This window comes from Arvicola amphibius, chromosome X (genome assembly GCF_903992535.2).
Source record: "Arvicola amphibius chromosome X, mArvAmp1.2, whole genome shotgun sequence".
Classification (NCBI taxonomy): Eukaryota; Metazoa; Chordata; class Mammalia; order Rodentia; family Cricetidae; genus Arvicola; species Arvicola amphibius.
Genome location: NC_052065.1, coordinates 133,350,356 through 133,375,029, shown reverse-complemented (window position 1 = coordinate 133,375,029; position 24,674 = coordinate 133,350,356). Strand labels below are relative to the sequence as shown.

The following is a 24,674-nucleotide window of genomic DNA, read 5'->3' as shown; positions in this document are numbered from 1 at the left end:
TGATGGTATGCTGTATGAACTGGATATGAAGGACCTACAGAAAAGTGACTGCTAAACTTTCCAAAAGATGGGATGGTCCTTTAGGCTTCCTGCTTCATGAAAGAGTCTGCCAGACATTCTACGGGACATAAAAAATGTGACTGACAAACTACCAATATAGGTAGAACAGATCTTCAAATTTCCTGCTTCACTGAAAAGTCTGCTGGATACTATGGGCCTGTAGGCTAAAGATGGGCGCCCCAATGTTACAGGAGAACTTTGGGTGACTGTCCAGGCAGAGAGATGTCTGTCAATTCTAGAGTTTTGGAAGTTACTTACAATGAACTTCCTGTTAACTTAGGTTTCTGTGGTCTTTGACAGAGTTAAATGCTATATATAATTAAAGTTTTCCTTAGTTATGATAAAAAATAATTAGATACAAAACTTTAAACTCACAAAAAACAGATGATAAGAGTATTTTCCTTAATTTGCCAAATGTAAATCGACTAAATATTATAACTGTAATTCTTGCTTGGTAACTGTTTTGTCATATGTAATTTTACTATGTTAAAGTTAAAACCTTCCTTTTTAACTAGATAGAAAAAGGGAGATGATGTGAGATTCTCCTCAGTATGCTGTGAATATGTTTTATTACCACTGCTTAATGAATAGAGCTGTTTGGGCCAATGGCTTAGCAGGCAGAGCCAGGCAGGAAATCTGAACGTGTGTGTGTGTGTGTGTGTGTGTGTGTGTGTGTGTGTGTGTGTGTGTGTGTGTGTAGAGAGAGAGAGAAAGAGAGTAGGTAGAGTCAAGGAGAAGCCATGTAGCTGATGAAAGAGAAGGAAGGGTATGCTGGAACCTTATTGGTAGGCCACAGCCTAGTAGTGATATATAGATTGATAAAAATGGGTTAATTTAAGATGTAAGAGCTAGGTAGGAATACGTGAGAGTCATTGGCCAAACAGTGTTGTAACTAATATAGTTTCTGTGTGATTATTTGGGCCCGAGAGGCCAGGAAATGATGTCTACATACTTGTGCTTTGAAAAGAGAGTTTTTATGCTTCTATCAGGACAAACAATTGAATGTAATAAAAATGCAAAATGTATTCTTTAAAATTAGTCATTACCTGGGCAATGGCGCACGCCTTTAACTTCAGCACTCAGGAGGCAGATGCAGATGGCTCTCTGTGATTTTGATTCCAGCCTGGTCTACAGAGTGAGTTCAGAACAGCCAAAGCTACACAGAGAAACCTTGTCTTGAAAACCACCCCCTCCCCGGGCTGGAGAGATGGCTCAGAGGTTAAGAGCATTGCCTGCTCTTCCAAAGGTCCTGAGTTCGATTCCCAGCAACCACATGGTGGCTCACAACCATCTCTAATGGGGTCTGGTGCCCTCTTCTGGCGTGCAGGCATACACACAGACAGAATATTGTATACATAATAAATAAATAAATAAATAAATAAATAGAAAACCACCCCCCCAAAAAACCAATAAAATAAGTTATTAATAAATTGTTAAAATGCAAACAACAACAAAAAAGCACTTCTGTCTTTGTTGATGAGTGATACATCTAATAAAAGTAGGACAGTAAATGGGCTATTTGTAAATAAACCTAAATGAGACTATTACTACTGACAAGATTAGAAGAGAAAGCTCTATAGACTCTAAACATAAGAGAGAACAATGTGAAATCTTCATGCAAGCAAATTATAAAAAAAAAATCAAGAATCTTCTGCTGCAGTTTCTCTTTCCATATGTAATTTTTGAATATTTGAGGAAAAATTTCATTTTCTTCAAAATAAGTACTCTTTTATAGCTGCAAATATTTTTAAAAGTATACTTGCCTTGATATGTTCTAACCAATGAGTAGACTCCAAACTGGACAACCAATGAGATTCTTCAATGTTGGGATAAACAATGTCTTTCACTTTTTTTAAAGATTCACGCATAACGTGAATATTATGAATGTCTAAGAAAGATAGTTCGGCGTTATGATATGCATCATCACTTTCATATCCTCCTCCTGTTGCCTAAGAAACAATAAGTTTATAATTAGTTAGGTTTTCTATGTTATTAGTACCTTAGCCAAAATATCTCATAAATTATTTACTTTCAAAATTTTAATTCAAGCCCCTCTAATTTAAATATTTAATGTGATTTTTTACTTCCTATGCAGTACAAAGCCTTAACAACCTGTGTCATACTTTTGAGTTAGAGAAAAATATGGAATGCTGGCAATTTCTTTGGTGGGGGGGGGGGACTGAATTCATCAGATAGTATTCCCTTCAAAATATTCTGTAATTATTGGTTCTTGTAGATCTGGAAAATCAAGAACAAGTTCTGAAAAGTCCTCCTCCATCAATTTTGTTGCTATCATTGTATTGTTTGGGGAAGGGGTGGCCATACTAAAGCAGTAGCAGGCACTCCAACATTGTAAGCATTCTCATAGGCTACAATGTATTAGGGGAAATCAACTTTTGTAGCCAGACACAAGCCAACAGCTCAGCTTCACCCTCTCCTCACCACATGATCTGGTGCCAAACACTAACCTTGAAGCACCAGTGTCCTGTCCTGTAAAGCAGGGCTCACTCCCTAGGTATAACAGGTTAAAAAGAGCCTGACTACTTTACAATGGCTAACAGAAGTCACCTTTTGATGGGGCTCTATATTGCTGTGCTTTGTAATTTTACCTCTTACAGGAATGCTACAAAACAGATGTTAGTATCTACAATTTCCACTCTGGGAAGTAGAAACTTAAAGGTTTACTTATTCCAAAGACATGCAAGTAATAAATAGAATTTAAGTCTGCTTTGATTTCAACATATAAACCATTTCCTCTGTATCCCAACCATTTTTCTACTATACAAACATCAAGCTACACAAAGTGGGCCCATAAGAGTCTAAGAGGGACAAGATGGCTACCACCTACTATATGAAGCACAAAGTTTCATTGCTGTTGTCTTCGTGGTACTACATATTAAACTCACTGCCTTGTATATGCTAGGCAATTGTTCTACTATGAAATACTGAGTTCATTTGTACTAAGTGAAGACAACTTGCCAGGGTGAACTTCAGTTAATCACCACAACATTGTGAAAAGTATCCATTTCCACAATGATGAAAAGAAACATTATGAATTTGTTTAGGAATGTGGCTGTACTTTCCGTAAAGGATTTTGAAATGTCACGGGATAGGTAAATTTGGGCCCTTTAAGAAAACCTGAAAGAGATCTGAGCTTTTTAAGAGGTACTAACTTTAGACTGCCTGTAGAAGGAGCACAGGGAAGCAGGCAGGACAGGAGAGAAAAGCGGGATGCAAATGTGTCATCCCCACAATAGCCCTCTTTTTCTGCATATCAATGCTAGGACGATAACTGGTAGCTAGAGCAGGAAAAGCAAAGAAAGCTGGGCCCCATGCCTTAGGCTTACTATGTTAGGGGAAATCTCACAGAAAAAGGAAGGATATCACCTGAACTTCACACCTAAAAACCTACGTGTCAGGCCCGAGGCCTCAGTCTCCAAACACTCTAGAGGAGAAAACATATTCAGGCATGAATGCTTCTTTTAAGCTTCATTTACAGAGCATCAGCAATAAGTTAATGGGAAATAATCCCTTTGTTGTTGATTTTTTTTTTTTGGTTTCTCAAGACAGGGTTTCTCTGTGCAACCCTGGCTATCTTGGAATTCACTCTGTAGATCAGGCTGGTCTCAAATTCAGAAGTTTGTCTGCTTCTGTTTCACGAGTGCTAGAATTAAAGGCCTGTGCCACAACTGCTTGGCTGATTGTTTTAAAGACAGGGTCTCGGGGGCTGGAGAGATGGCTCAGCGGTTAAGAGCACTGCCTGCTCTTCCAAAGGTCCTGAGTTCAAATCCCAGCAACCACATGGTGGCTCACAACCATCTGTAATGAGGTCCGGTGCCCTTTTCTGGTCTGAAGGCATACACATAGACAGAATATTATATACATAATAAATAAATGAGTGTGTTAAAAAAAAAGGGTCTCACACTGTACCATAGACCTGCCTAGAACTCACTATCTAGCATAGAGTGGCCCCAAACTCATTGCAATCTTCCTGCCTTAGCATTATAAGTGCTGACATAATAGGTGTGAGCCACCACACCCATTTTCTATTTTCCCTTTTTAGTTATTGTTTTGTTTCTAATGTGAGTGTCAGATCTCCTGGAACTGGAGTTACAGACAGTTGCAGGTGCTGGGACCCAACTTAGTTTCTCTGGCAGAGCAGTACGTGCTCCTAATCACTAAGCCATCTCTCCAGTCCCTATTTGTCATTTAAAAGAGAGCTTTTTGTTAATAAATCAGTAGACGAATGTTATCACCTCCCTCTCTTTCTGGCTGTCCACACCTTGTGGAAGAAGGCCAGAGTTACTGGCATCTGCTTGGTAGTCCCTTCTGCAAACTGCAGGCACAGACCTGGCAAGTAAGAGCTGGGTTATTTTAGCTAGCTCTGCGAGCTTATATATAATACAATGACATGTTCACCCTCCCGTAGACAGAGGGCCTGCACCTCTGCATGTGTGGCTGTTACATAATTATGGGAATTTTCAGAGATGCTTGACACTGGAGTTCCTTTCATAAATAACTGAGCATGATGTGTAAAAAATAAAGCAAAAGGAAAAATACATGTTTTAGTCATTGCCAAAGTTTCTGGCAAAACCAGACATTAACACAGCCCTACTTTAATTCAGCACAGTGCTCTGCCCCAAAATAGAAACCGTGTGGTGCTAGACCTTCCCAACCCTGGGCTTTGTTTAATTGAAAATGATGTGATGTTGCTGATTACATCTAAATATCCACAAGGGAGGAACAATTATTAGGGGCCAAGAGAACAGAAGTCAGCAAGGGTAAAAATCAATTAGTCAAGCACAGACTGAGTTCCCGAAAGTTCAAATTCTCCATCTCTGGTTACCTTTGAAGTCTTCCCTTTGGTTTTTCTTTCTTCAACAAAAGTGAACAACCCAAATTATCTAGAATGTTATAAAGTGCCAAGGGCTTGTTGCTATGGATATAGACAACTAGTGGAAAGACAGAGCTGGGAGGAGAGGTTTTAAGAATGACCCAGAGTACTTTAAGGTTTAGGTGTTCTAGTTTTTTTCCTTAATATTTTCCCTCTTCTCATTCCTAAGAGGACTAGAAACAGAGGCTTATTTCTCCAGTATTAAAAAGGCATTCAAGAATTCTGTTGCTATAATGAGCTTTAGAGTTTAATATAACTAAGGTATTCATCTCACACACTTTAATATTTTAAAATATTCTTTCTAAATACTTTATTTTAATGTTATATTATATCTATTTCAGACTAAATAAGTACATGGAAATATTGTAGTTTATACATGTGATCACCCTGAATTATATATGAAGGATAATGGGATTCGAAATATATAAAATTAAGCATAATTCGAGAAGATATTGAGATTTAATTTCCTAAATCCTTTACTTATAATTCCTAATTGACTTACCAATTCAACTTCATGACTGTTTTACATAGAAGTTTGAAATTATTTCTACATAAACTCCAACTGTGTTAACAAATATCTCGTCTAAAGCAAACATAAGGCCAGAGCAAGCAGCCGAGGATTAAATGTGTAGGACAGCTGAGGCACAGACTGAGCAGAACCGAGCGCCCCCACCCCCCACTCACAGTCTAACACACCCTAGGGGAAAAAGGCTTCATGCACATTCCATGTCAGAAATTGCTGCATCTATCTGGGCTGCTCAAGGACTTGCTTTGCTTTCAGGTTCTTATGATGGGTTCTGAATAATTGAAGATGTCAGATAAATGACCTTGGGATGAGCAAAGCATTAAAGATGATGAAATTTAAGTCTACAGCTAAAGAGAATAAATTTGAAAGACAGAATGTGGGAGTGAGCAACTTGGACAGGCTTACCTGTGAGCATTTGTTAACAACACAGGTAAAGATGGGAGAATCAAAAACACAAAACCAGAAACAAGGCAAGGTAGTTTAATTTTAGTATTTGAGAGGCTGAGACTGGAGGATTGTCATAAATTCTAAGCCAGACTAGACTAAACAGCGAGACCCCCACATAAACCAACCAACCAACCAATCAAACAAACAAAAACACAAACAAGCCATTAAAAGGCAAACAACTCCTTTTCCCAAAGCCCCTGAAGCAAGGTAGGCCTTTCATCATTTATAAAGGGCATAGAGCTTCTTTTTACAACCGCTTCTGGGGGCAACACCATACAGTCACTGATGCTCCTAATCCACTTGAAGTATATTTCACGTACTCTGTTTCAAAAGGCAAAAAGTGAATTAAGATTTGTATTTTGAAAAACTCAACTTCTGTGTTGGTGATTATAAAATTCGTATGTGGACCTACTCATTTCTTCAACTATCTTATTTAAATAATAGTTTATGGGTACAGATGGTATACACAAGGAAGTCTTCAGATAAAATTATAAATTTCAGATTTTAATAATAGTAGCTTCCCACAATTCCTGAAGATACCCTACCAGTTCACACAATGAGTAGCTCCAGCTACAAGGGATTCAAAGACTACTTTTGCATAAGACTCTAGGACAAAAACACTTTCATTACAGTTCTAGACATGTCATTTAAGGAAGGCTTGCTTTGGCTTGTCAATATTGGCTTGTTCATTTTGTGTGTTTTTAGCTGTTTGCTTGTTTTCGACAGGATCTCAATGTTTAGTCCTGGCTGGCTTGGAAATCATGGCAATCCTCCAGCCTTAGCCTCTCAAGTACTAAGATTAGAGGCTTAAACTACGTAGGATCCTCCTGCCTCTGTCTCCTTGGTGCTAGGATTATGGGTGTTACAGATGTATATGATTAGGCTTAACATTAATAATATTTCTTTTGTTATTGTTCATTCATTCACTTTTTTGGAGACAGAGTCTAATGTAAGTCATGTTAGTCTAGAACTCATTATGCAGCTGAGGATGATCTGATTTACCTGCCTCCACCTTCCCAGTGCTGGAATTACAGTTATGTGCCCATTTAGAACGTGACTTAAAAAAATACATAAAAATTCAAAGTAAATCCACATATTGATACATTATGGGAAAACCATTCATGGAAAACACTGCGGATCATATTAAGTTAGGTGTCCATTGACTGCACTCACCTTGTTGGCCACTGCATTTACACTGGGTCGTGCATCATAAATCGTGAGCTTAGAAGCCTGTCTGTTAGTTTCCCTGATCACATCCAGATATTTTTCGTCATCTTTGTTTCTTTTACCACTCATACCGACCAGAGGCTGACTGCAGCGCATAATGACCATCTTGTTTTCTGGATGAATCCACGACAGTACCTACGGTTAGTTCAGAAAGTTTAATCTAGTGAGTCTCCAGAAGTCATTAGAACTGACAATCATGAAACAGCAAACTTGCTCACTAGTCATTTTCACTGTGTGTGGCATCAGAACACACATTTACCACAACTTCTCAGAAACAATCAGAACAGTCAGTTTTACCAGCCTTTCATTTAAAATTAACACTATAAATTGATGCTTGCCACAATAAAGCTGAATTATTGAAAGGATGTATAAACCGACTGCTGGCACTGGAATGTGGTAGCTGTTCTGTCCTTGTTATCATATGAAAACAACTTAAACAATAAGTGAAGGGTAGAGGCAATCACTGTATTACCCATGGAGGTGACCTATGTCTACCAGTCCTTTCCCAGTGGTCCCGATCTTAGAGTAACAAAGGAGGAAAAAAATACAAGGGAAGCAAAGAAGGATTTGGGTGGCCAGGAGAGCTACCACTCTCCACCATGAAGTCTGGATCCCAATGCCTAAAAGGGCATATGTGGTCACCCTCAGAGTCAGTCTTCAATTGATTGGCAAGCCTAGACCATGTGATGCTAGGCTTCTCAGCTCACTCAAAGCATATGAAAGCTTGCACATAAATAGTAGCTGATAACATAATGTCTTGAAAAGTACTGAGCTGGATACTGTAGGTACTTCTGAAGATGTGGGGGAGGCCTAGTTTTCATTTTCATTTTCCTTAGTTTCCTTACAGTTGGATAGTGGACAGTAGTACTTAACTGATACTTCAAAATGGCTCAAGTGCTTCTAACACAAAGCAATGATAACTATCTGAGGTGATGGATATGCCAGTTAGCTTGATCTGGTCAGTACATATTATACATATTATATATAGCTTGAGTTAGTCAGTACATGTTTTATATATAAACATATTTGCATATTTATTTGCGTGTATATATACTGTTATAGTACACTGAGTCCTATAAATATGCATAACTACAGCAGTGCAGCACTGAAAAGTCAAATGTGAATGTTTATGAATATGAAGGATATGCAAAGAGCAATCAGCTCTCCCGTGGTGCTACCCTCAGGCACTGAACTTATGACCCTCCCTGGTCAGATGGAGAGAATAATAATGACCTCAGATGGCTTCTGGGAGGACAAAAGAAGAATGTCCAAAAAGTATGCAATAAATGTAAGTTCACATTAGCTTCTAGAGCTAGCAAATTCAGTTCCAAAAATGAGGAAACACAGACACAAAGATGAAAAAACAAAACCATTTGGGCTCACTTAATATAAGTGATGACTTTGAAGTTATTCCTCTATAATGGCAAGTAACATATATAGATGCTTAACAATAGAGTTTTATTATGATGCTGCAAGTTTCTCGCTTCTGAAAATTGTCACATTATAATAAGAATGTATGTTTGTTCCCATGCTAGAGACCAGACCATGCCAAGGAGGCTCAGACCTTAGGAAGCCCTAGAAAATTCACTGGACTACTTTAAAACTCCATCTTCTATCACACAGCATGGGTCTCAGATCTGCTCACTGGTATGGGAGGTCCTTCTGTATATGTGCTGTTTTTATTGGTTAATGGAGAAAAAAATTACTTTGAGCCTATAGCAGGGCAGAACAGAGCAAGGCAGGGAAACTAAACTGAGTGCTGGGAGAAAGAAGGCAGAGTCCATGTAGCCAGGAACAGATGAGCCAGAATCTTGCCGGTAAGCCACAGTCATGTGGTGATACACAAATTAATAGAAATGGGTTAAATTAAGATGTAAGAGCTAGCCAATAAGAAGCTAGGGCTAATGGGCCAAGTGGTGATTTAATTCATAAAGACTTCTGTGTGATTATTTCAGGGCTGAGTAGCCGGGAACAAACAAGTGGCCTCCTCCTACAACAGCCCACCTACTTCCAATGGCCTGTATAAGACTGTGCTTGTGTGAATCCAGTCATGGGTGTACTCATGAGGCCCACTGAGGATTTATAGGCAGTCTACAGGAGCTAAGGGACAGTGGCTCATTCTGGATTTACTTTTTGTGCGTGCATGTTTTACCTGTATGTATGTCTGTGTACTACACACGTCTGGTTCCTTCAGAGGTCACAAGGCCACAAGGGGTGCCTGATGTCATGGAATTGAAGTTAGAGATTGATGTGAGCCACCATATAGTTGCTGAGAATCAAAGCCTGGTCTACTATCAAGAGTAGCTTGAGCTATTTCTTTTCTTTTTAGTTTTTTGAGACAGGGTTTTTCTGTAGCTTTGGAGCCTGTTCTAGAACTAGCTTTTGTAGACCAGGCTGGCCTCGAACTTGCAGAGATCTGCCTGCCTCTGTCTCCTGAGTGCTGGGAATAAAGGTGTGTACTACCACTGCCCAGCTGTAGCTTGAACTCTTAACCACTGAGCCCTCTCTAGCTCCCTGGCTACCTTTGAAAATTATATTTGATGTAGAAATGACTGGGTAAAAATTGTGATAGTACTTTATTTTATTTTAAATTATCTATTCTATTACTATTAAAATTAATATCAAGAAGCCGTTGATAATTTAAAATGTAATCACTAAAAGAAGTTTATCACAGCATTATTTATTTACCTTTTGCTTTTAGAAATTTTAATATTTATTTATATTGTGTTGGGGCATGTGAGTGGGTGCACACATACCACAGAGCACTGCACAAGTCAAAGAATAATTTAAGGGTGTTTTCTTCTTCTACCATGTTGGTACAACAGATCGAACTCAGGCTGTCAGGCATTGCAGCAAATGTTTCTATTCAGTAGACAATCTCCCTGGCCCATAGCATTGTTTTTTAAAGAATGAAATGTCCAAGGGGACCTAGAAATTTTACAACAGAAACTGATTTAAATCATTGCACATGCAGACACTAATGCATGAGCTGGTCATGAAAAGTTAAGGATAAGATATATTGCAGGACCCAGGCAGTGGTGGTGCATGTTTTTAATCCCAGCACTCAGGAGGCAGGGACAGGTGAATCTCTTAAGTTTGAGGCCAGCCTGGTCTACAGAGTGAGCTCCAGGACAGCCAGAGCAATTACACAGAGAAACCTTGTCTCAAAAAACCCAAAATAAATAAATAAGTAAATAAATAGAAGATATACTACTAGGGAAGAAAAGTAGTCTGGGATCCAAATTAAAGGATAGTTCAGTGCTAGTTCTCAATAAGTGGCAAGGTAGATTTGCTTACCAGTGTTTTCTAAATATCTCAAATGAGTATATATCACTTATCCATTAACAGCATCTATAAAATTAAGACAAGCCTGTTTGTTTGAGAAAAGGAATACACATCCATTAACAGAAATATAACGCAAGTGTATGAGTTCACTAACCAATGGTATTTTATTATAATATGTACCTGATTTGTGTTTAAGTAATTCTTACCAACTATTTTTTGTATTTTTACGTTGTTAAAGGACTACATAATACTTGTGTTACCCATAAGTGGCATATCCATTTTCTGGACAAATGTTCTGAGACCTATTGTCAAGAGTCACACAATCAGAAAGTATTCTAGAAACAGCATATGACCAAGCTTATAACACAAAACAGATCACTATAAAAATAAATATAATGGCTTGGCCTTAATATCTTTTAAGAAAAATAAGTAAGTAACCTCACAAAGAGAAAAACAACATATTCATTATTTTTCCTACACTGTACTCTCACTCATGAAGAGCAACAGGGACTACAGGATCATGATGGTATACTGAGACCAATGGCTTAGGCCCAACTGTCTCATTTTTTGTCCTGTCTCATATGCCACGAAAAACACAGACAGACAGACATAATCTTTTACACAGCAGATGTTCAATGAAGGCTAAATAGATAGTGGCACAAACCCATACATACTAGCCCAGTTCTCCATTTCTGGTATAGGCAAAGCACATACCAAAAGAAAAATGTCTGGTGTCACAGCAGTATAGTCTGCTTTTCTAGTACAGAAAAACATGTCCAAGTGGAATATAAGAAGACAGAACTTCTAACTCTAGCTTCACATTCTAACAAAATGAGTTAAAGAACATACTTTCAAGTCCAATTTGATCAGGAAAATATGAAAAGACACTAATCAGAGAAGCAAGAAAATTTAAAAATTAAAACTCCTCAAAGGCTGACAATATATGAAGTTTTTCCAAAAAATATCCTTTTAAGGACAAGAATGTCTACACTTAGAAGTCAAAGGCAAGGTGACATTAAATCTTAATTTCTTCAACCATTGTTTTTTTAAATCTACTAATTCGAAACAAAACCCAATGTACTTATTATGACAGCTCTTGAAAATTAACGGGAAGAAAAAAACAATCTCTAAATTTTTAGTCAATAAAATTTATGCACCTAGTAGAAAGTATGACATGTCCATAAATATTTAAGGACTGAAAAAGAACTTTGTGAGCTAGGTTCAGTGACATGGTAGCATAATGTCTGGAATAATCTGTACTTGACTCCAGTTTGTTAAGGGAAAGGAGGCAGCCTGCAAACAGGATGCAGATAAGCATATCCTGGAGGCAGCATAAAAGCCAGCACTAACACACATTCTAATAGTCGGGTCTTTTCGTTGCTGCACACTTTACCTGACATTTAGCAAGAGCCTGCATCTTGTCAGGTCCTGTGCCATAATGATGACAATAACCAAGAGACTGACCTTTCTTCCCTACATCACGGAATTAAAGTGTACCATTCTCGCTGGTACTCTCATTTAGAGCTCTTTCCTGCCTTCCTTCTACACCCTGGATTCAAGATTCCTAGAAGGCAGGTGTTCGCTCTTCTCCCATTTCACAAGGTGCTACACTTGCAGTAGGAACTTGATAATTACTCCTCAGAATGAAACTCGGGAACAAAAATGCTCTGTGAAATACAGGACTATAGTTCTCATGAAAGAAAAGGCATTCTCTTGGGGGAAATGTGACATGGTACTCACAGGAATCCGATTCCGGGATCTAAAAATTGCAACTCTCCTGAGGTCATCATCTGAGGTCTGATAAGGAACTACCAAGATAGCGGGGTATGTGTCACAGAGTTCATAGCACTTATTAATAAAAGTTATCCTCCAATGGTAATTGGGCAGCCCCTGCAGGACAAAAGAGAATGTAAGTCAGCATGAAATGACTATCTCTGCAACATCTGGGTTCTTTCTTCCTTCTAACATTATGTGTGCATGCCTCTTTGACCACAGAGTGGTTGGCAGCCTACCTATTTACAATAAAGATGTCAAATCACTAATCCAGACAACATGAGAACATGGACATAACACTGGTCATTTCCAGAAACTGTACTGTCTCTCATAACTATAGGTTCTATGGAATTTGCCATCTTCCTTTATTTCACATAGACATATTCTTTATTCCTTGTGCAATACAGATAAGTCTATTTCATCTCCTAGTCATGCACCCCTCCCCTTCTACTCCAAAGGAAAGTGCCATAGGCAGTGTTAACCTATGTCTACATGAGGGAAGCTCAAAACCCTGCTTCAAACAAGAGAGAATGATGCAGTCTGCTCCCAAGTGGAAAATAGGTAAGACCAAGAGAAAAAGCTCTGGGGGGAGGGTAAGGAAACCCCTCTGGGGAAGCTCATTTCGCCACCTCTGATAAGTTGTTTAAATCAAGAGGCTAGAGACCCAGGATCACTCGGTAACTTGTGTGAAGAGTGAAGTCATTAGTATTTTAAGCAGACTACTAGTACGACGGGGAGACACAGACGTCACCCCTACATCCACTATGAACAATAACCAGAGGTGGTGGAATATTCTCTCCCCATACTCACAAATGCACAAGTACACACATGAACATGAGCTAGGTGGGTTGTTTGCTTTGGGGACAGACATTGTACCTGTTCTTTAGGTCTGGCCCTATGTACCACGACCAAACAGATGTTGAGTCTGATGCTGAGTCCAATTAGAGAGTTTTAAGTCCCATCAGAAAGTTACAAGAAAAAAAAGATTGAATATAATGGCAGTCTATATGACAGAAATTCATCTATGCATGCAATTCTTAAAAAAAACAGATTTTTTTTTTGTTTCAAGCTAGAAGCTCAAACTAAAGGAAAGTCTTACTATTATCAACTAAAGACAAATAAGGTAAAAGAGTTTCCTAATAATATCAGAGAGACTTGTTTCTAAAACATGAACAATATTCTAACGGTCTTTCTTCCATCTCAGTAGTCAGTCTAGAAGAGAGGCATGAAAAGGAGAGCTACACACCCTTTGAAAACTCAGTAGACTAAAGCCGAGTCACAGGCTCCCTGCTAGCTGTATTCTAGAGCGAAACCTCCCTTTTCTGACCCCAGGGTATAACATCTGCTGATGAAGGTGTGAGCCACTGACCAAAACTGAAAATGGAAGTCAAGCAGGGTCATGGTGGTCAAGTGGTAGCTGGGAAGTTCTTCACAAGCTTAGGGTTCTGGAATAGCACTTTGTGTTCACTTGCTTTTCATACAAAGCAACTGGCCTTAATTTGATTCTTGAAAGCTCATTTCTCATTTCATAACATTTTCAAATTATTTTAGGAACCTCATAGAAGAAATATGAAAAATTCCATTGCAAAACTTGTAGCTGTGCCACAGAACTGGTTATATTAGAGGTCAAACTGTGCTTCTGTTACATAACATGCTTGTTTGTGACATTCTTTACGAAGTTCTAGAAGACATTTTCCCTTAGTCTGTGTAGGGTGTGTATGACATGTGCACGCACATGATACACCTGTACATACCAGTGTTTATATTTGTATGCACACATGCGAAAGCCAAATGCTTATGTCAGCTCTCTTCATGTATTCTCTAGCTTATCTTTTGAAACAGGAACCTTGCTGAACTTGGAGCTCAATGATTGGCTAGACTGGCTCAGCCCCTAGGATCTTCCTGGATCTCCTTCCAGTGCTGGGATTACAGGTGTAGGCTGCCACATTTAGCTTTCTCCATGGGGTTCTGGGATCCAAGCTCAGGTTGTCATGCTGCAAACACTTCACTTATGGAGTCATTTCCCTAGCCTAAAGTTCATGTTCTTATTATAACAAATGAATATACATGCAGATGACGTTTACATGAGAATATATTAAAACTTTGTGGATATTATATATTAACTGTTAAGAATAAAGTTCTAACTCATTTGAATCTGTAATTCAGAACATATATAATTTAAATAAAAAGATCGGTAATATTTAAGCTTATACGTACACACACACAGAGTAATGTATAGAAGTTTGACTTTTCTAGACCCTAATTATTTTTTTTTAAAATATTTATTTATTTATTATGTATACAATATTCTGTCTGTGTGTGTGCCTGCAGGCCAGAAGAGGGCACCAGACCCTATTACAGATGGTTGTAAGCCACCATGTGGTTGCTGGGAATTGAACTCAGGACCTTTGGAAGAGCAGGCAGCGCTCTTAACCACTGAGCCATCTCTCCAGCCCTAGACCCTAATTATTTAACTCATTTCATAAACACCACAAAATGGATGTTCCTCATCTAGGAAAGGAAGCAGAACCCAGCCACTCAGCTTTCAATGTGGCTTTCAGAATGAGCTTGCTAGTTACAAAAGGAAAATAATGAACAATATTATATAAAATGTGGATGATACCACAGCCATGAACACATATTAGGTAAGGCTGTTATTTATTCTGAGAAGATGACCAACAATATTATGTCCCCATGCATGTTTGCAATTCAACACACTCCAGACAACAGTATTTATCGACTTACCTGCCTTCGGTATTCTTCAACTGGATTATAAACAGTCCATCCATCCACGTTAAACTTCTCTTCATTTAAAAATGCAAACAATGGCTAAAAAAGGCCAGAAACAAAGGAATTTAGAGTTCAGTGTGAAACAATAGTCTATTAATAGTTCATACTTTCATTTTCACAAAATAGATTTCAAAGATTTTCTAACCATGATATTTCAACTCAACTTGAGACTTACAACAAAGAACTGTAGAAAATTCAGATCAGCCTTATATTAACTTTTATCTTCAGGAATAATTACTTTTGAAACCTCAATTTTCTATGGCAACAAATGTCACCTGTTTTTAAACACACACACACACACACACACACACACACACACACACCAGATTTCCAGACTAAAAAGCACCCATGAATTTTAAAAATTATCAATTGAGCACTTAAAAGTCACTACAAAAAAGAAGAAATCCAAGAATGATTATTAAATCGTGTACCTGTTCAAGAGACTGTCATGACATGTTTATCTATTTAAGAAGAGATAGAATATTAAGACACTTTTAATTAACTGCTCTCTATGACTTCTGAATCAATGTTCTGGCCTCTGAAATGACAAAATTCTGACTTCTCAAGGCACTATTGATGAATTTCCTAGCTTCAAATACCATCTGTCCTCCAGTGACCATTCTAGTCCTTACTCTAGAAGTGGCTATCTAAGTGTCAACTTCATAACACCCCAGGTACCTCAAAGGCATGAGCTGGAGTGAGGGTGACTCTAAGGCTAATACCACAAACCAAAACCTTGGCTCCACCTCAGCAGTCCAGTTCTTCCCAGTGCCTTCAGGTTAGTCGATGAGAACCCCATTCTCCTGGGTTACTGAGCCAAGTACTGTGCTGCCAGTCTCAGCACCAGCTGCCTACCCCTCTGCTTACCATGGTAACTCGGAATTACTTCCATTTTCAACTATATAGCTCTAAGATCAGAGCAACAATGCTATAACATTAAGTTAGGTCAAGTCATTACCCTGCCAAAATCATCCCATGCCTTTCCATTTGGCTCATGGCAAAAGTTGAAGTCTTTCTAATGGCCCACATGGCTGTCTGCCATCTGGCCACTTCTAGATCCTCTATACATAGTTACTAAAACAGAGCTTTGTCCAGAACAAATATTTTTGACTGAGTGGTACAGTGAATATCTGAACCCCCTGCAAATCCTGGAGATGCTGTGGCTAGATGCTTGTCCAATAGGCATCTATCTCCCTATCAATTTTCTTCTGTTAACTACTGTGAATGCCAGTGCCCCTTCCCCCACATTACATGGAATTTCTGGAAAAGTCTTTGCAGCAATAGTTTTATTTTGGGGTAAAATCTGATCACCCACATGCTGGAACCTATTTTCTTCTTGATTTTTTCCAAGTATGTGGCACACTCATGCACTCTCAAGTCTAACAGTGTCAGACCTAAGTGCCATATTACATACTGGGTAGCATGCATCTCACATATTAGTCGTGGCATGGACCACCTAAGAAACTGATCAAGGCCCCAGCCTGATACGGAATTAACGCTTAAGTTTTCGGTACCAGTGGGAAGAAGAAATGAGGTCTGTTAATGGATATTTATCTCAGACTTTGGCGAGAACAGCACTAACGTGTAGTGGACTTCTCTAGTCATAAGCAGAAAATCTGGCACACAACTAAGCAGTCTATTGGTGACATATCATCACTTTGAACACCTGATACCATCATGGTCAGTAGCTGGGGTGGGTAAATCCTCACTATCCCTGAATGCTAGGCTCTGGGCAGAGTTGTAGATGGCAGATAATTTGAGAATTAAGGATGTGTAGCTACACACTTTGGAAGAAAACAGTTTTTGACTTCTTGAAATAAGTTCCTGACTCCTGCATAACTTCAGGGGCTTCACCTTTACTTCTTTGAATCTCTCTCATGAAGCACAAGTGAACATGAAACCACTTTCAATACAAATGCTATTTCTGAACCAATAGCTTAGATAAAGTTTCTCCTAGAGAAATCAAATGTAGGAATGTTCTTAATAGGCCAGTAGCACTTTCTAGGCACATTACTATTTCTTAATCTTTGATAGCAACACTTGTTGCCTTGGGCATTCCTTGATGTATCTTATATGAATATTATTGCAAAATTTTCAGAAGATTAAAGGTATATGGTCAAAATTGCCACCCTCTCTGTATTTCCCTTAACACCTTGAGCTAAAGAGAAATCAACATACAGGCAATGGAATTTTTTAATTGTCATTAGTACAAAAACAAGACAAGGCCTCCATCAGCTCTATATCAGACAGCCTTTCTCAAGACATTGCTTCTACAATGACACTTCACAGTGTAAACTGGGTCACAGGAGTATGCAATCGGCAGCTAATACATGTGTCGCACAATAGCTATCAAAGAGACTAACACATTTGTAGGTCATCCTGTCTCAGTGTCAGGTCTCACTTTCCCTGTGGAAGGCAGCAAAGAGCTCCTAGTTCACTCTTGAAACTAGGAGCCACGCTCACACCTCAAATACTTTGGAAAAAATGTTTTAATCACATAGTTGCTAAAATTTCTCTTCAGGAAGTTATATAAGCAACACGTGTGATGTTCTATCTGCGCCTGGAGTAAAAAACACTAGAAGCTTAAACCACTATTTTCACCGTTCCAACAAATTATCTTTTAATTATAGGGAAACATGTTTTAAAAAGCATTCCATAAACCATTTGGCTCAAGTGAAGCAACCATTCTAGAACAACAGATGCTTATAGTTTTCAAAGCAGAACATACTGGGACTTTTTCTAGATGTTTTTGTTTTTTCCTTAAAGATTTAGATAAGAGAAAGAAGCAAGAATCTTACAATGTAAGCTCACTGCTGCATAACATGAAGGCAAATAACTACAGAAAATAAAACAAGTATTAAGCAGGAAATCCAAGTTAACAAAATCCAAATCCATACACCAGCATATCACTAAAAAGTACAAAGCCCCCCACAATTGGTAACTTATTACTAACTTAACTCAAGTTCCTGTCTGAAAATCATTTTAACCTGAAGTTAATGGGTTACCTAACTTGAGATTTTCAGCTAGCATTTTATTTTCTATTCTAGACAATACATTTTAGAGTTTTGTGGTCATTAGCATTTCATTAGTGAACTGACATCCCCAAATATAACCTTAGTGGGTCTGGTTTTGCCTCTCCATCTGAGAAGTGATGTCTCATTGAAAGAACATAACCGGGCCTAGAGCACGTTCTAGTCCAAGCATCAAGCAAGCAGTGCCATTTGCTTAGTAGGTGAGGATGCCGCCCACTCTGTAATTTGCCACATATCCATGTGAGGATGATATCTACTCTTTTGACTGCTTAAGCACTGACTCAATTTCTTTGCCCATGGAAAACTCAAAAAGGATTCAGTCCTAACCTAGTTTTTGCCAGGAACTGGTGATGTGCTGTTTGTCAGTATGCTCTTTGTAGCTTCCTCCTGGGATATGGGTTTTTCCAACCAGGGTTCTTCCTTAGAACTGGGGTATGTTTGGTAGGTTCCACTTCCAGACACTCGTGTCCCACCTTACATCTGGAGGTCTTTAAGAGCTAACTTCCCTCCTGCCCTGGTTCTAGAAGGAAAGGTAACCTCTACAGAGCACTTAAGAATCTGTATGTAGTCAAGTTATTTGAGCAATGGTTCTTATTCAAAGTTAGAACCATGGGATCACCGATTTACAGAGAATGGGAAATGGGACTCCATGTAGCCTTCAGCTAGTTTCTCTCAATAACACTTTATGTAAGAGAACAATGTCAAGACTGTGCCAGGATATCAGGAAAGCCAGGCTTGGCCCAGGCCTCAGCAGGTACACAGGTTTTTCCTTTGTTTTACCCTCTATTGCTATTTGGGCATTCCATCACTTCCAGTACCTACTAGTCAAGCTGTGAGACTAACAAAAAGAGCATGTGCATGTTTTTCCACATTAAAAATAGCACAATGTAACATTTGAAAAATGTTAAAGGACAAAGTTGAGATGAAAATCTCTGCTTTTGCACCAGGGAAAAACAGCTTGGACATACAGAATATAACTTGTCATTTTCATTTAGCATTGTTGTGTCTTGGGGGGAAAGCTCCAAAATAACAACAGATTCTGGCTTTTTGCTTAGCCATTATTTTAAAATGGCACCTATATAAAGATTTGCTTAAATCATGTAGATTTTTTTAAAAAACTCATTATAAGTTAGCATATAAAGTAATAGGTCTCATTATGGTATTTTACTCTGTGTATCTTAATTTTAGACTGGGTGTTTAAATTTTTTTTTTTTTGAGCTGTATAAATCTCCTCTGATTGACTGGGGTTTCCTCCATCACATGAGATCTCTTCTTCACACAGACCTGTAGTGTCATCTCAGAACTGGATGTTTGAGAGTCAGACTGATGAAGGCTCAAAATGATCTCAAATAGAAGACGGTTTCATGGAAATCATGTCTGCAGTATTTGGGAGCCTGGGTGTTGTGCAGTGGTGAGACTGATTGCCTAACATGCCTAAGAGCCTAGGTGCAAATCCTTAGTTCCAGAAGAACAAAGAAAAACCAGTAGTCTAGAGGATACATTGACTACTAAGTATACTAAGTATACTTCTAAGTGCCTTCAAATGACCTGACCATCCCACAGAAACACATGGATGCTTTGGAAGATCAGCTCCTTTGAAAAAGTAGATAGATTTATTTCTCTGAATATCTAATCTCAAGATTCTAAGCTAAACTACTTATTAAGTTGTTTTTTTTCTGACATTTTCATTTCTGTTTTGGTGGGGGGGTTGATTCTTTTTGGACAAACACGATATTATTTTAGAACCTTAGCTTGCCTGGAATTCTCTATGTAGATCAGTATGCACTCAGCTCTTGGTAATCCTCCTGCTTCAGCCTCTCCAGTGCTTAGATGACAGGTATACCACTATGCCTGAGTTTTGCTCCATTTTAACAGGAATTTATTGAACCATTTTACCATTCTACCATTTTAGGGTATACAATGTCCTTATTTGTACCTTTTAGATTACACTTAAGAAACAAGGCTATTTCATTTCAGAAAATTTTTCATGAAAGTCTGAAGAACCCCCACACTTTTCAAAGAGTATTAATACTTTGAGAATTTAATACAATATATTTTAAGCACCTTAATTCCCCTTCTCCAATTTCTCCCATTTCCCTACCCTCTAACTTCTTACTATTTTTTAAGCTATCACAAGCAATATTTCTTGCCCAAACACTCTTGGCTGTGAGTCCTGCCCTGTAGCACGGGTTGACCTCCCAGTGGTCACACCCTAAAAGAAGACAGACTCTCCCTCACCCAGCAGCTATCAGATGCCAAGGCCTCCTCAGCTAGGAGTGGGGCACATCGTGCCCACATCTCAGCCTCCATCCTCGGATTTAGTTTGTCTGGGGCTTGTGCAGGTTTTCTGAATGTCATCACAATCACAGAGTTCACATGTGCAGCTGTCCTTTTATGTCTGGAAAAAACCGTTTCCATATAGTTGTTTACCACCTCTTAAAATCTTCAATCCTTCTGTAAAGATCCCTGAACTTAGGGGTGAGGGTAGAGACATCCCATTCAGGGATGAGCAGAGGACAGTGTTTTATTTTCTGCACACTGGCCAGTTATGTGTCCCCATGTTACTGCCATCTATTATAAGAGGAAGAAGGTTTTGTGGTGAGGGTCGGAGGATGCACTAATCTATGGGTCTAGCAATAAGTCAGTAGGAGTTGTTTTGCTACTACTATGTTCATTTAGCAGAATATAGTATTAGTTTTTCCCCTGGGACTATGACCTATTTAGTCACAGGTGTCTGGTCCAACAGCCATGCCAGATATGGGCTCTATCTTGTGCAGATTTGGATTCAATCACAAGGTGCATGGTTAATCTAATAACATTTCTACCACTATTGTATCAATGAACAAGTCTTGCCAGTCCAGTCCAGGTAAGGTCGATGATTACTTCTCTTCTCTAGTGGCATGTGTAGCAGCTTTCAGTACTATGAAAACCAGGCACTCTTATGCTCGCTCTCTCTCTCGCTCTCTCTCTCTCTCTCTCTCTCTCACACACACACACACACACACCACACATGCATACACACACACCACACCACACCACACCACACCACACACATATACACACAATGAATAATTTTTAAAAAGAAAAATGATGAGACAGGTTCTGCAAGCTTTGGCTTGCCTTTTACCATAGTATCATCTATTGCTAGCACCCTTCTACATATACCACGGCCCTTGGCAACAAGCCCCTGCATTGGTAGTCTGTCTGGCTTCTTTACATTGCACACCACTCATTCAGTTAGGCCTAACCTGGTCGGTGTTTCTATGCTCATCTTTCAGTATTTCCTCTTATAGGAAACCCTTTTATGAATGTTCCCGTGAATCTCGTGTACCACCCTACTATATGCATTTGCTTGTCTACACCTAATATGAAATGCTCTTCTGTATGCTGTGAATATGTTTTATTACCATTGGTTAATAAAGAAGCTGCTTTGGCCTATGGCATGGTAGAATATAGCAAGGTGGGAAATCCAAGCAGAGATAGAGGAGGAAAGAAGGCGGAGTCGGGGAGATGTCATGTAGCTGCCAAAGGAGTAACATGCTGGCACCAGTAAGCCACAGCCTGGTGGCAATACAAAGATTAATAAAAATGGGTTAGTTTAAGACAAAAGAGCTAGCTAGAAATATACCTAAGCAATTGTCCAAACAATGTTGTAATTAATAAAGTTTCGATGTGATTATTTGGGTCTGAGAGGATGGGAAATGAAAGTGCACTCTCCACTTACATATACCATTCAGGTAATAGTGATCCTTAGGGAGTCCCTAGATATAGTTGGTGGAAATAAGTTCTAGGTTTGCAATTTCTACCATGACAAAGGTATTGAATGTCCAAGCAAAAGTACATGGAGAAGAGATTAAAAAAAAGAAGAGGAACAAAGGTAAGCTGGCCCTTCCAGACAGTGAAACATCTTACAAATCTTGAGTAGCTAAGAGCTGGATGTGGTGGCATATGCCTCTATTCCTAGCACTTGGGAGGTAGAGCTAAATGGATGAGGGCTTCATAGACAGCCTCTTTATACAACATGTTCAAGGCTAGCCTGGGCTACATGAGACCTTGCCCTCTCCCTTAGGGGAAAAAGCCCATGCCTTCAACAATTAAAATAGTGCTGGGCTGATATTGTAGCTCAGCAGTAGAGTTCTTGCCCAGTGTACAAAAGATCCTGGGTTACAAAAACATAACAGTACATAGCTAGAATGACAGATGAAGAAGTATGACAATACATGATAGTCTACCTACCTATCAGTGGACTAGTCAACAAATGCTATTTCAACAAGGGTCCTGTACAAATATATTCCTATTAAGTTTCAAATCAAAGACAAATGGCTGTGGTGCCTATTTAACATATGAAAGTGTACCTGGCTGCCAGGTTCTCCAAGCATCCCTCAGTCCCTACCTGTTACAGGGCATGGCTGGCATACCCTGCTCTTTGTTTCAACTCTCCAGCCCAGGGCCTTGGCTGCCTTTCCCCAAAGGCTCCTCCCTATATAATGCAGATATTTGGTTATCCACCCCCTTTACCTTTTGCCCTCTTGGCTGTAGCACCTGTTTCCCTTCTCTCCCACTTCTATCCTCCACCTTCTCGTCCCATGGCTCAGCTGAGCCTAGCCATGCCACGCTGGGCTCCTCCAGATGTCCCTGGCTCTGCCTATGCTCTCCCTTCTAACTACAATAAACTTTCTCTTCCACCATGTCCCTCCCTTTCCTTTTATTTTTTTTTTCATCCAATTCCAGTCCCAAATAAATCAAACTCCTAAAAGAAAATAATATAAAGCTTTTGTAGTTCTAATCAGGGAAGCATTTCCTAAGTGAGCTACACAGCCCAGAAGTTATAAAGGCAAATTGTACAGAGAAAAGTTGCCTTCACAGGCTTCAGCTGTCTCTCCTTACAAAGGCCTGCTTACCTTATGCACCTTGTTGTCACCTAGAAATCTGGATCTGGGGAGCATTCCCATTATTCCCTAATTCACTGAAGTGCTTTTTTATGCTGAAACTGTATTCTGTATAAATGGCATGGGTTTTTAATGCTCCCAACTTCCTTCTTGGGTCTAGAATCTGGTATGTGCTAGGGAGAAGGTATCTTAATGACCAACTCCTCCTAAAATCCCTGGGCCCTAAGTCTTACAGCCTCCCACTTTTCAGTAACTCTAGAATTTTGGTATATACTGGAGCATGGGTGCCTTTGTAAGCAACTTTTGATAAAAAACCAGGATGAGCTTTCTTTGTTGGAAGTATCACAACGGCATCCTGTCATCACTGGAAGGGAACTCTGAAAGCTGTGTTTAGTTTCCTGGACTTTGTTCTGTGCAGCTTTTCCCTTTGTTGGTTCTACTCTGTACCCTTTGATTACAATAAATCATACCTGTCACACAAGTAAATCATACAAATAAATGATGATGCTTGGAAGTTCTTCTAGTGAAATTGGTGCACCTGAAGGTGGTCTCAGGGATCCCTACTACATGGTCAACAAATTCTACCAAATGAATGTCCTAAAGTTTTCCATAGCAAGAGCACTTTATAAGCACAGTCCAAAGTCATACTGAGGCAAACCCGTGCAACTCATATTAAAAGTCAATAGAGCTATTACACAAGGAGTGTCTGCACTTAACAAGACCAAAAAGGAAATGAGCAGAAGATAGAACATAATGGTACATAAAAAGAGCAAAGCTGCAAATATGAAACATTTCAACTATAACATAAATACTTAACATATTTTGTATTTTGGAGTATTTCATATTATAAATGCTTAGCCTATAAAGTCCATGGAAATGTTCCACAATCCAGAAAACACCAACACTGGAAATATATTTTGTCCCAGCACTTTGCAAAAGGGATATTCAAAGTCTCCCCTAGCACTAGGTAGGCAAGTAATTCACTGAATACACTAGTTGTTGTGGGGTAAAGCATACAGGAAGGGAGTTACTTTTTAAACCTGTTTTACATTTCCTGGGCTTTCAATAAGGAATATCCAAGAGCTATTTCAAATTGAATTGAGGGTTAGGCAGATGGCTCAGTGGGTAATCTGTGACCATGGGAAGCTGAGTTCATATCTCCAGAATGCATGTAAAAAACCAGCTGTAGAAGTGTCTATAACCCCAGCACTGGGAGAAGCAGAAACAAAAGAATCACTAGGGCTTGTTGTTAGCCAGCCTAGCTGAAAAATGGTAAGCTCCAGATTCTGTGAGAGACCCTGTCTCAAAGGAATAAGGTGGAGAAATGACTGAGGGAAACATCATAATGTCAAGCTCCAGCCTCCATACAGTGAGTAAATCTGCACCCCACATGTACATTTACAAAATTAAAATATGTTGAATAAACACTGTACCTAAACAGACTATTCCGATGGGCTGGTTCCTAGAGATTCATATTTATTGCACCCACTTATGTTAGTATATTCACTGGGTCAATATTTACTGAGGACCCACTGTAAACAGGTATTAAATGGAGAAAACCACAAGGAGGACAATATCATTGTCTGTAAGGACTTATAAATTCTCCACAGGAGCGAGATGAAGAGGGCAAAGTTGTAGATCATTTCTACAAAAAGGGACAGTGGGCTCCAGAGGACAGCAGGGTGACTTCCTGACAGATATGCCTGAGGATGTTGGTGGCATTTGAGCAACGCTGGAAAGATAAAATGACT

General features: G+C 39.1%; 1 protein-coding gene across 5 annotated transcripts in view; it reads right to left on the bottom strand.

Moving 5' to 3' along the window:
• Nucleotides 1–24,674, bottom strand: part of Mtm1 (myotubularin 1) — a 118,102-nt gene that overhangs the window by 25,361 nt on the left and 68,067 nt on the right. For 4 of the 5 annotated variants that reach the window (XM_038316810.2, XM_038316811.2, XM_038316812.2 and 1 more), the window contains 4 exons: nucleotides 14,958–15,041; nucleotides 12,180–12,329; nucleotides 7,101–7,289; nucleotides 1,824–2,009 (listed from right to left, as the gene is read on the bottom strand). In XM_038316810.2, coding sequence (XP_038172738.1) covers nucleotides 1,824–2,009; nucleotides 7,101–7,289; nucleotides 12,180–12,329; nucleotides 14,958–15,041 — 609 coding nt within the window. Of the gene's footprint in view, nucleotides 1–1,823; nucleotides 2,010–7,100; nucleotides 7,290–12,179; nucleotides 12,330–13,088; nucleotides 13,144–14,957; nucleotides 15,042–24,674 lie in introns of those variants that run through there. The other variant, XM_038316814.2, reaches the window with a different exon arrangement.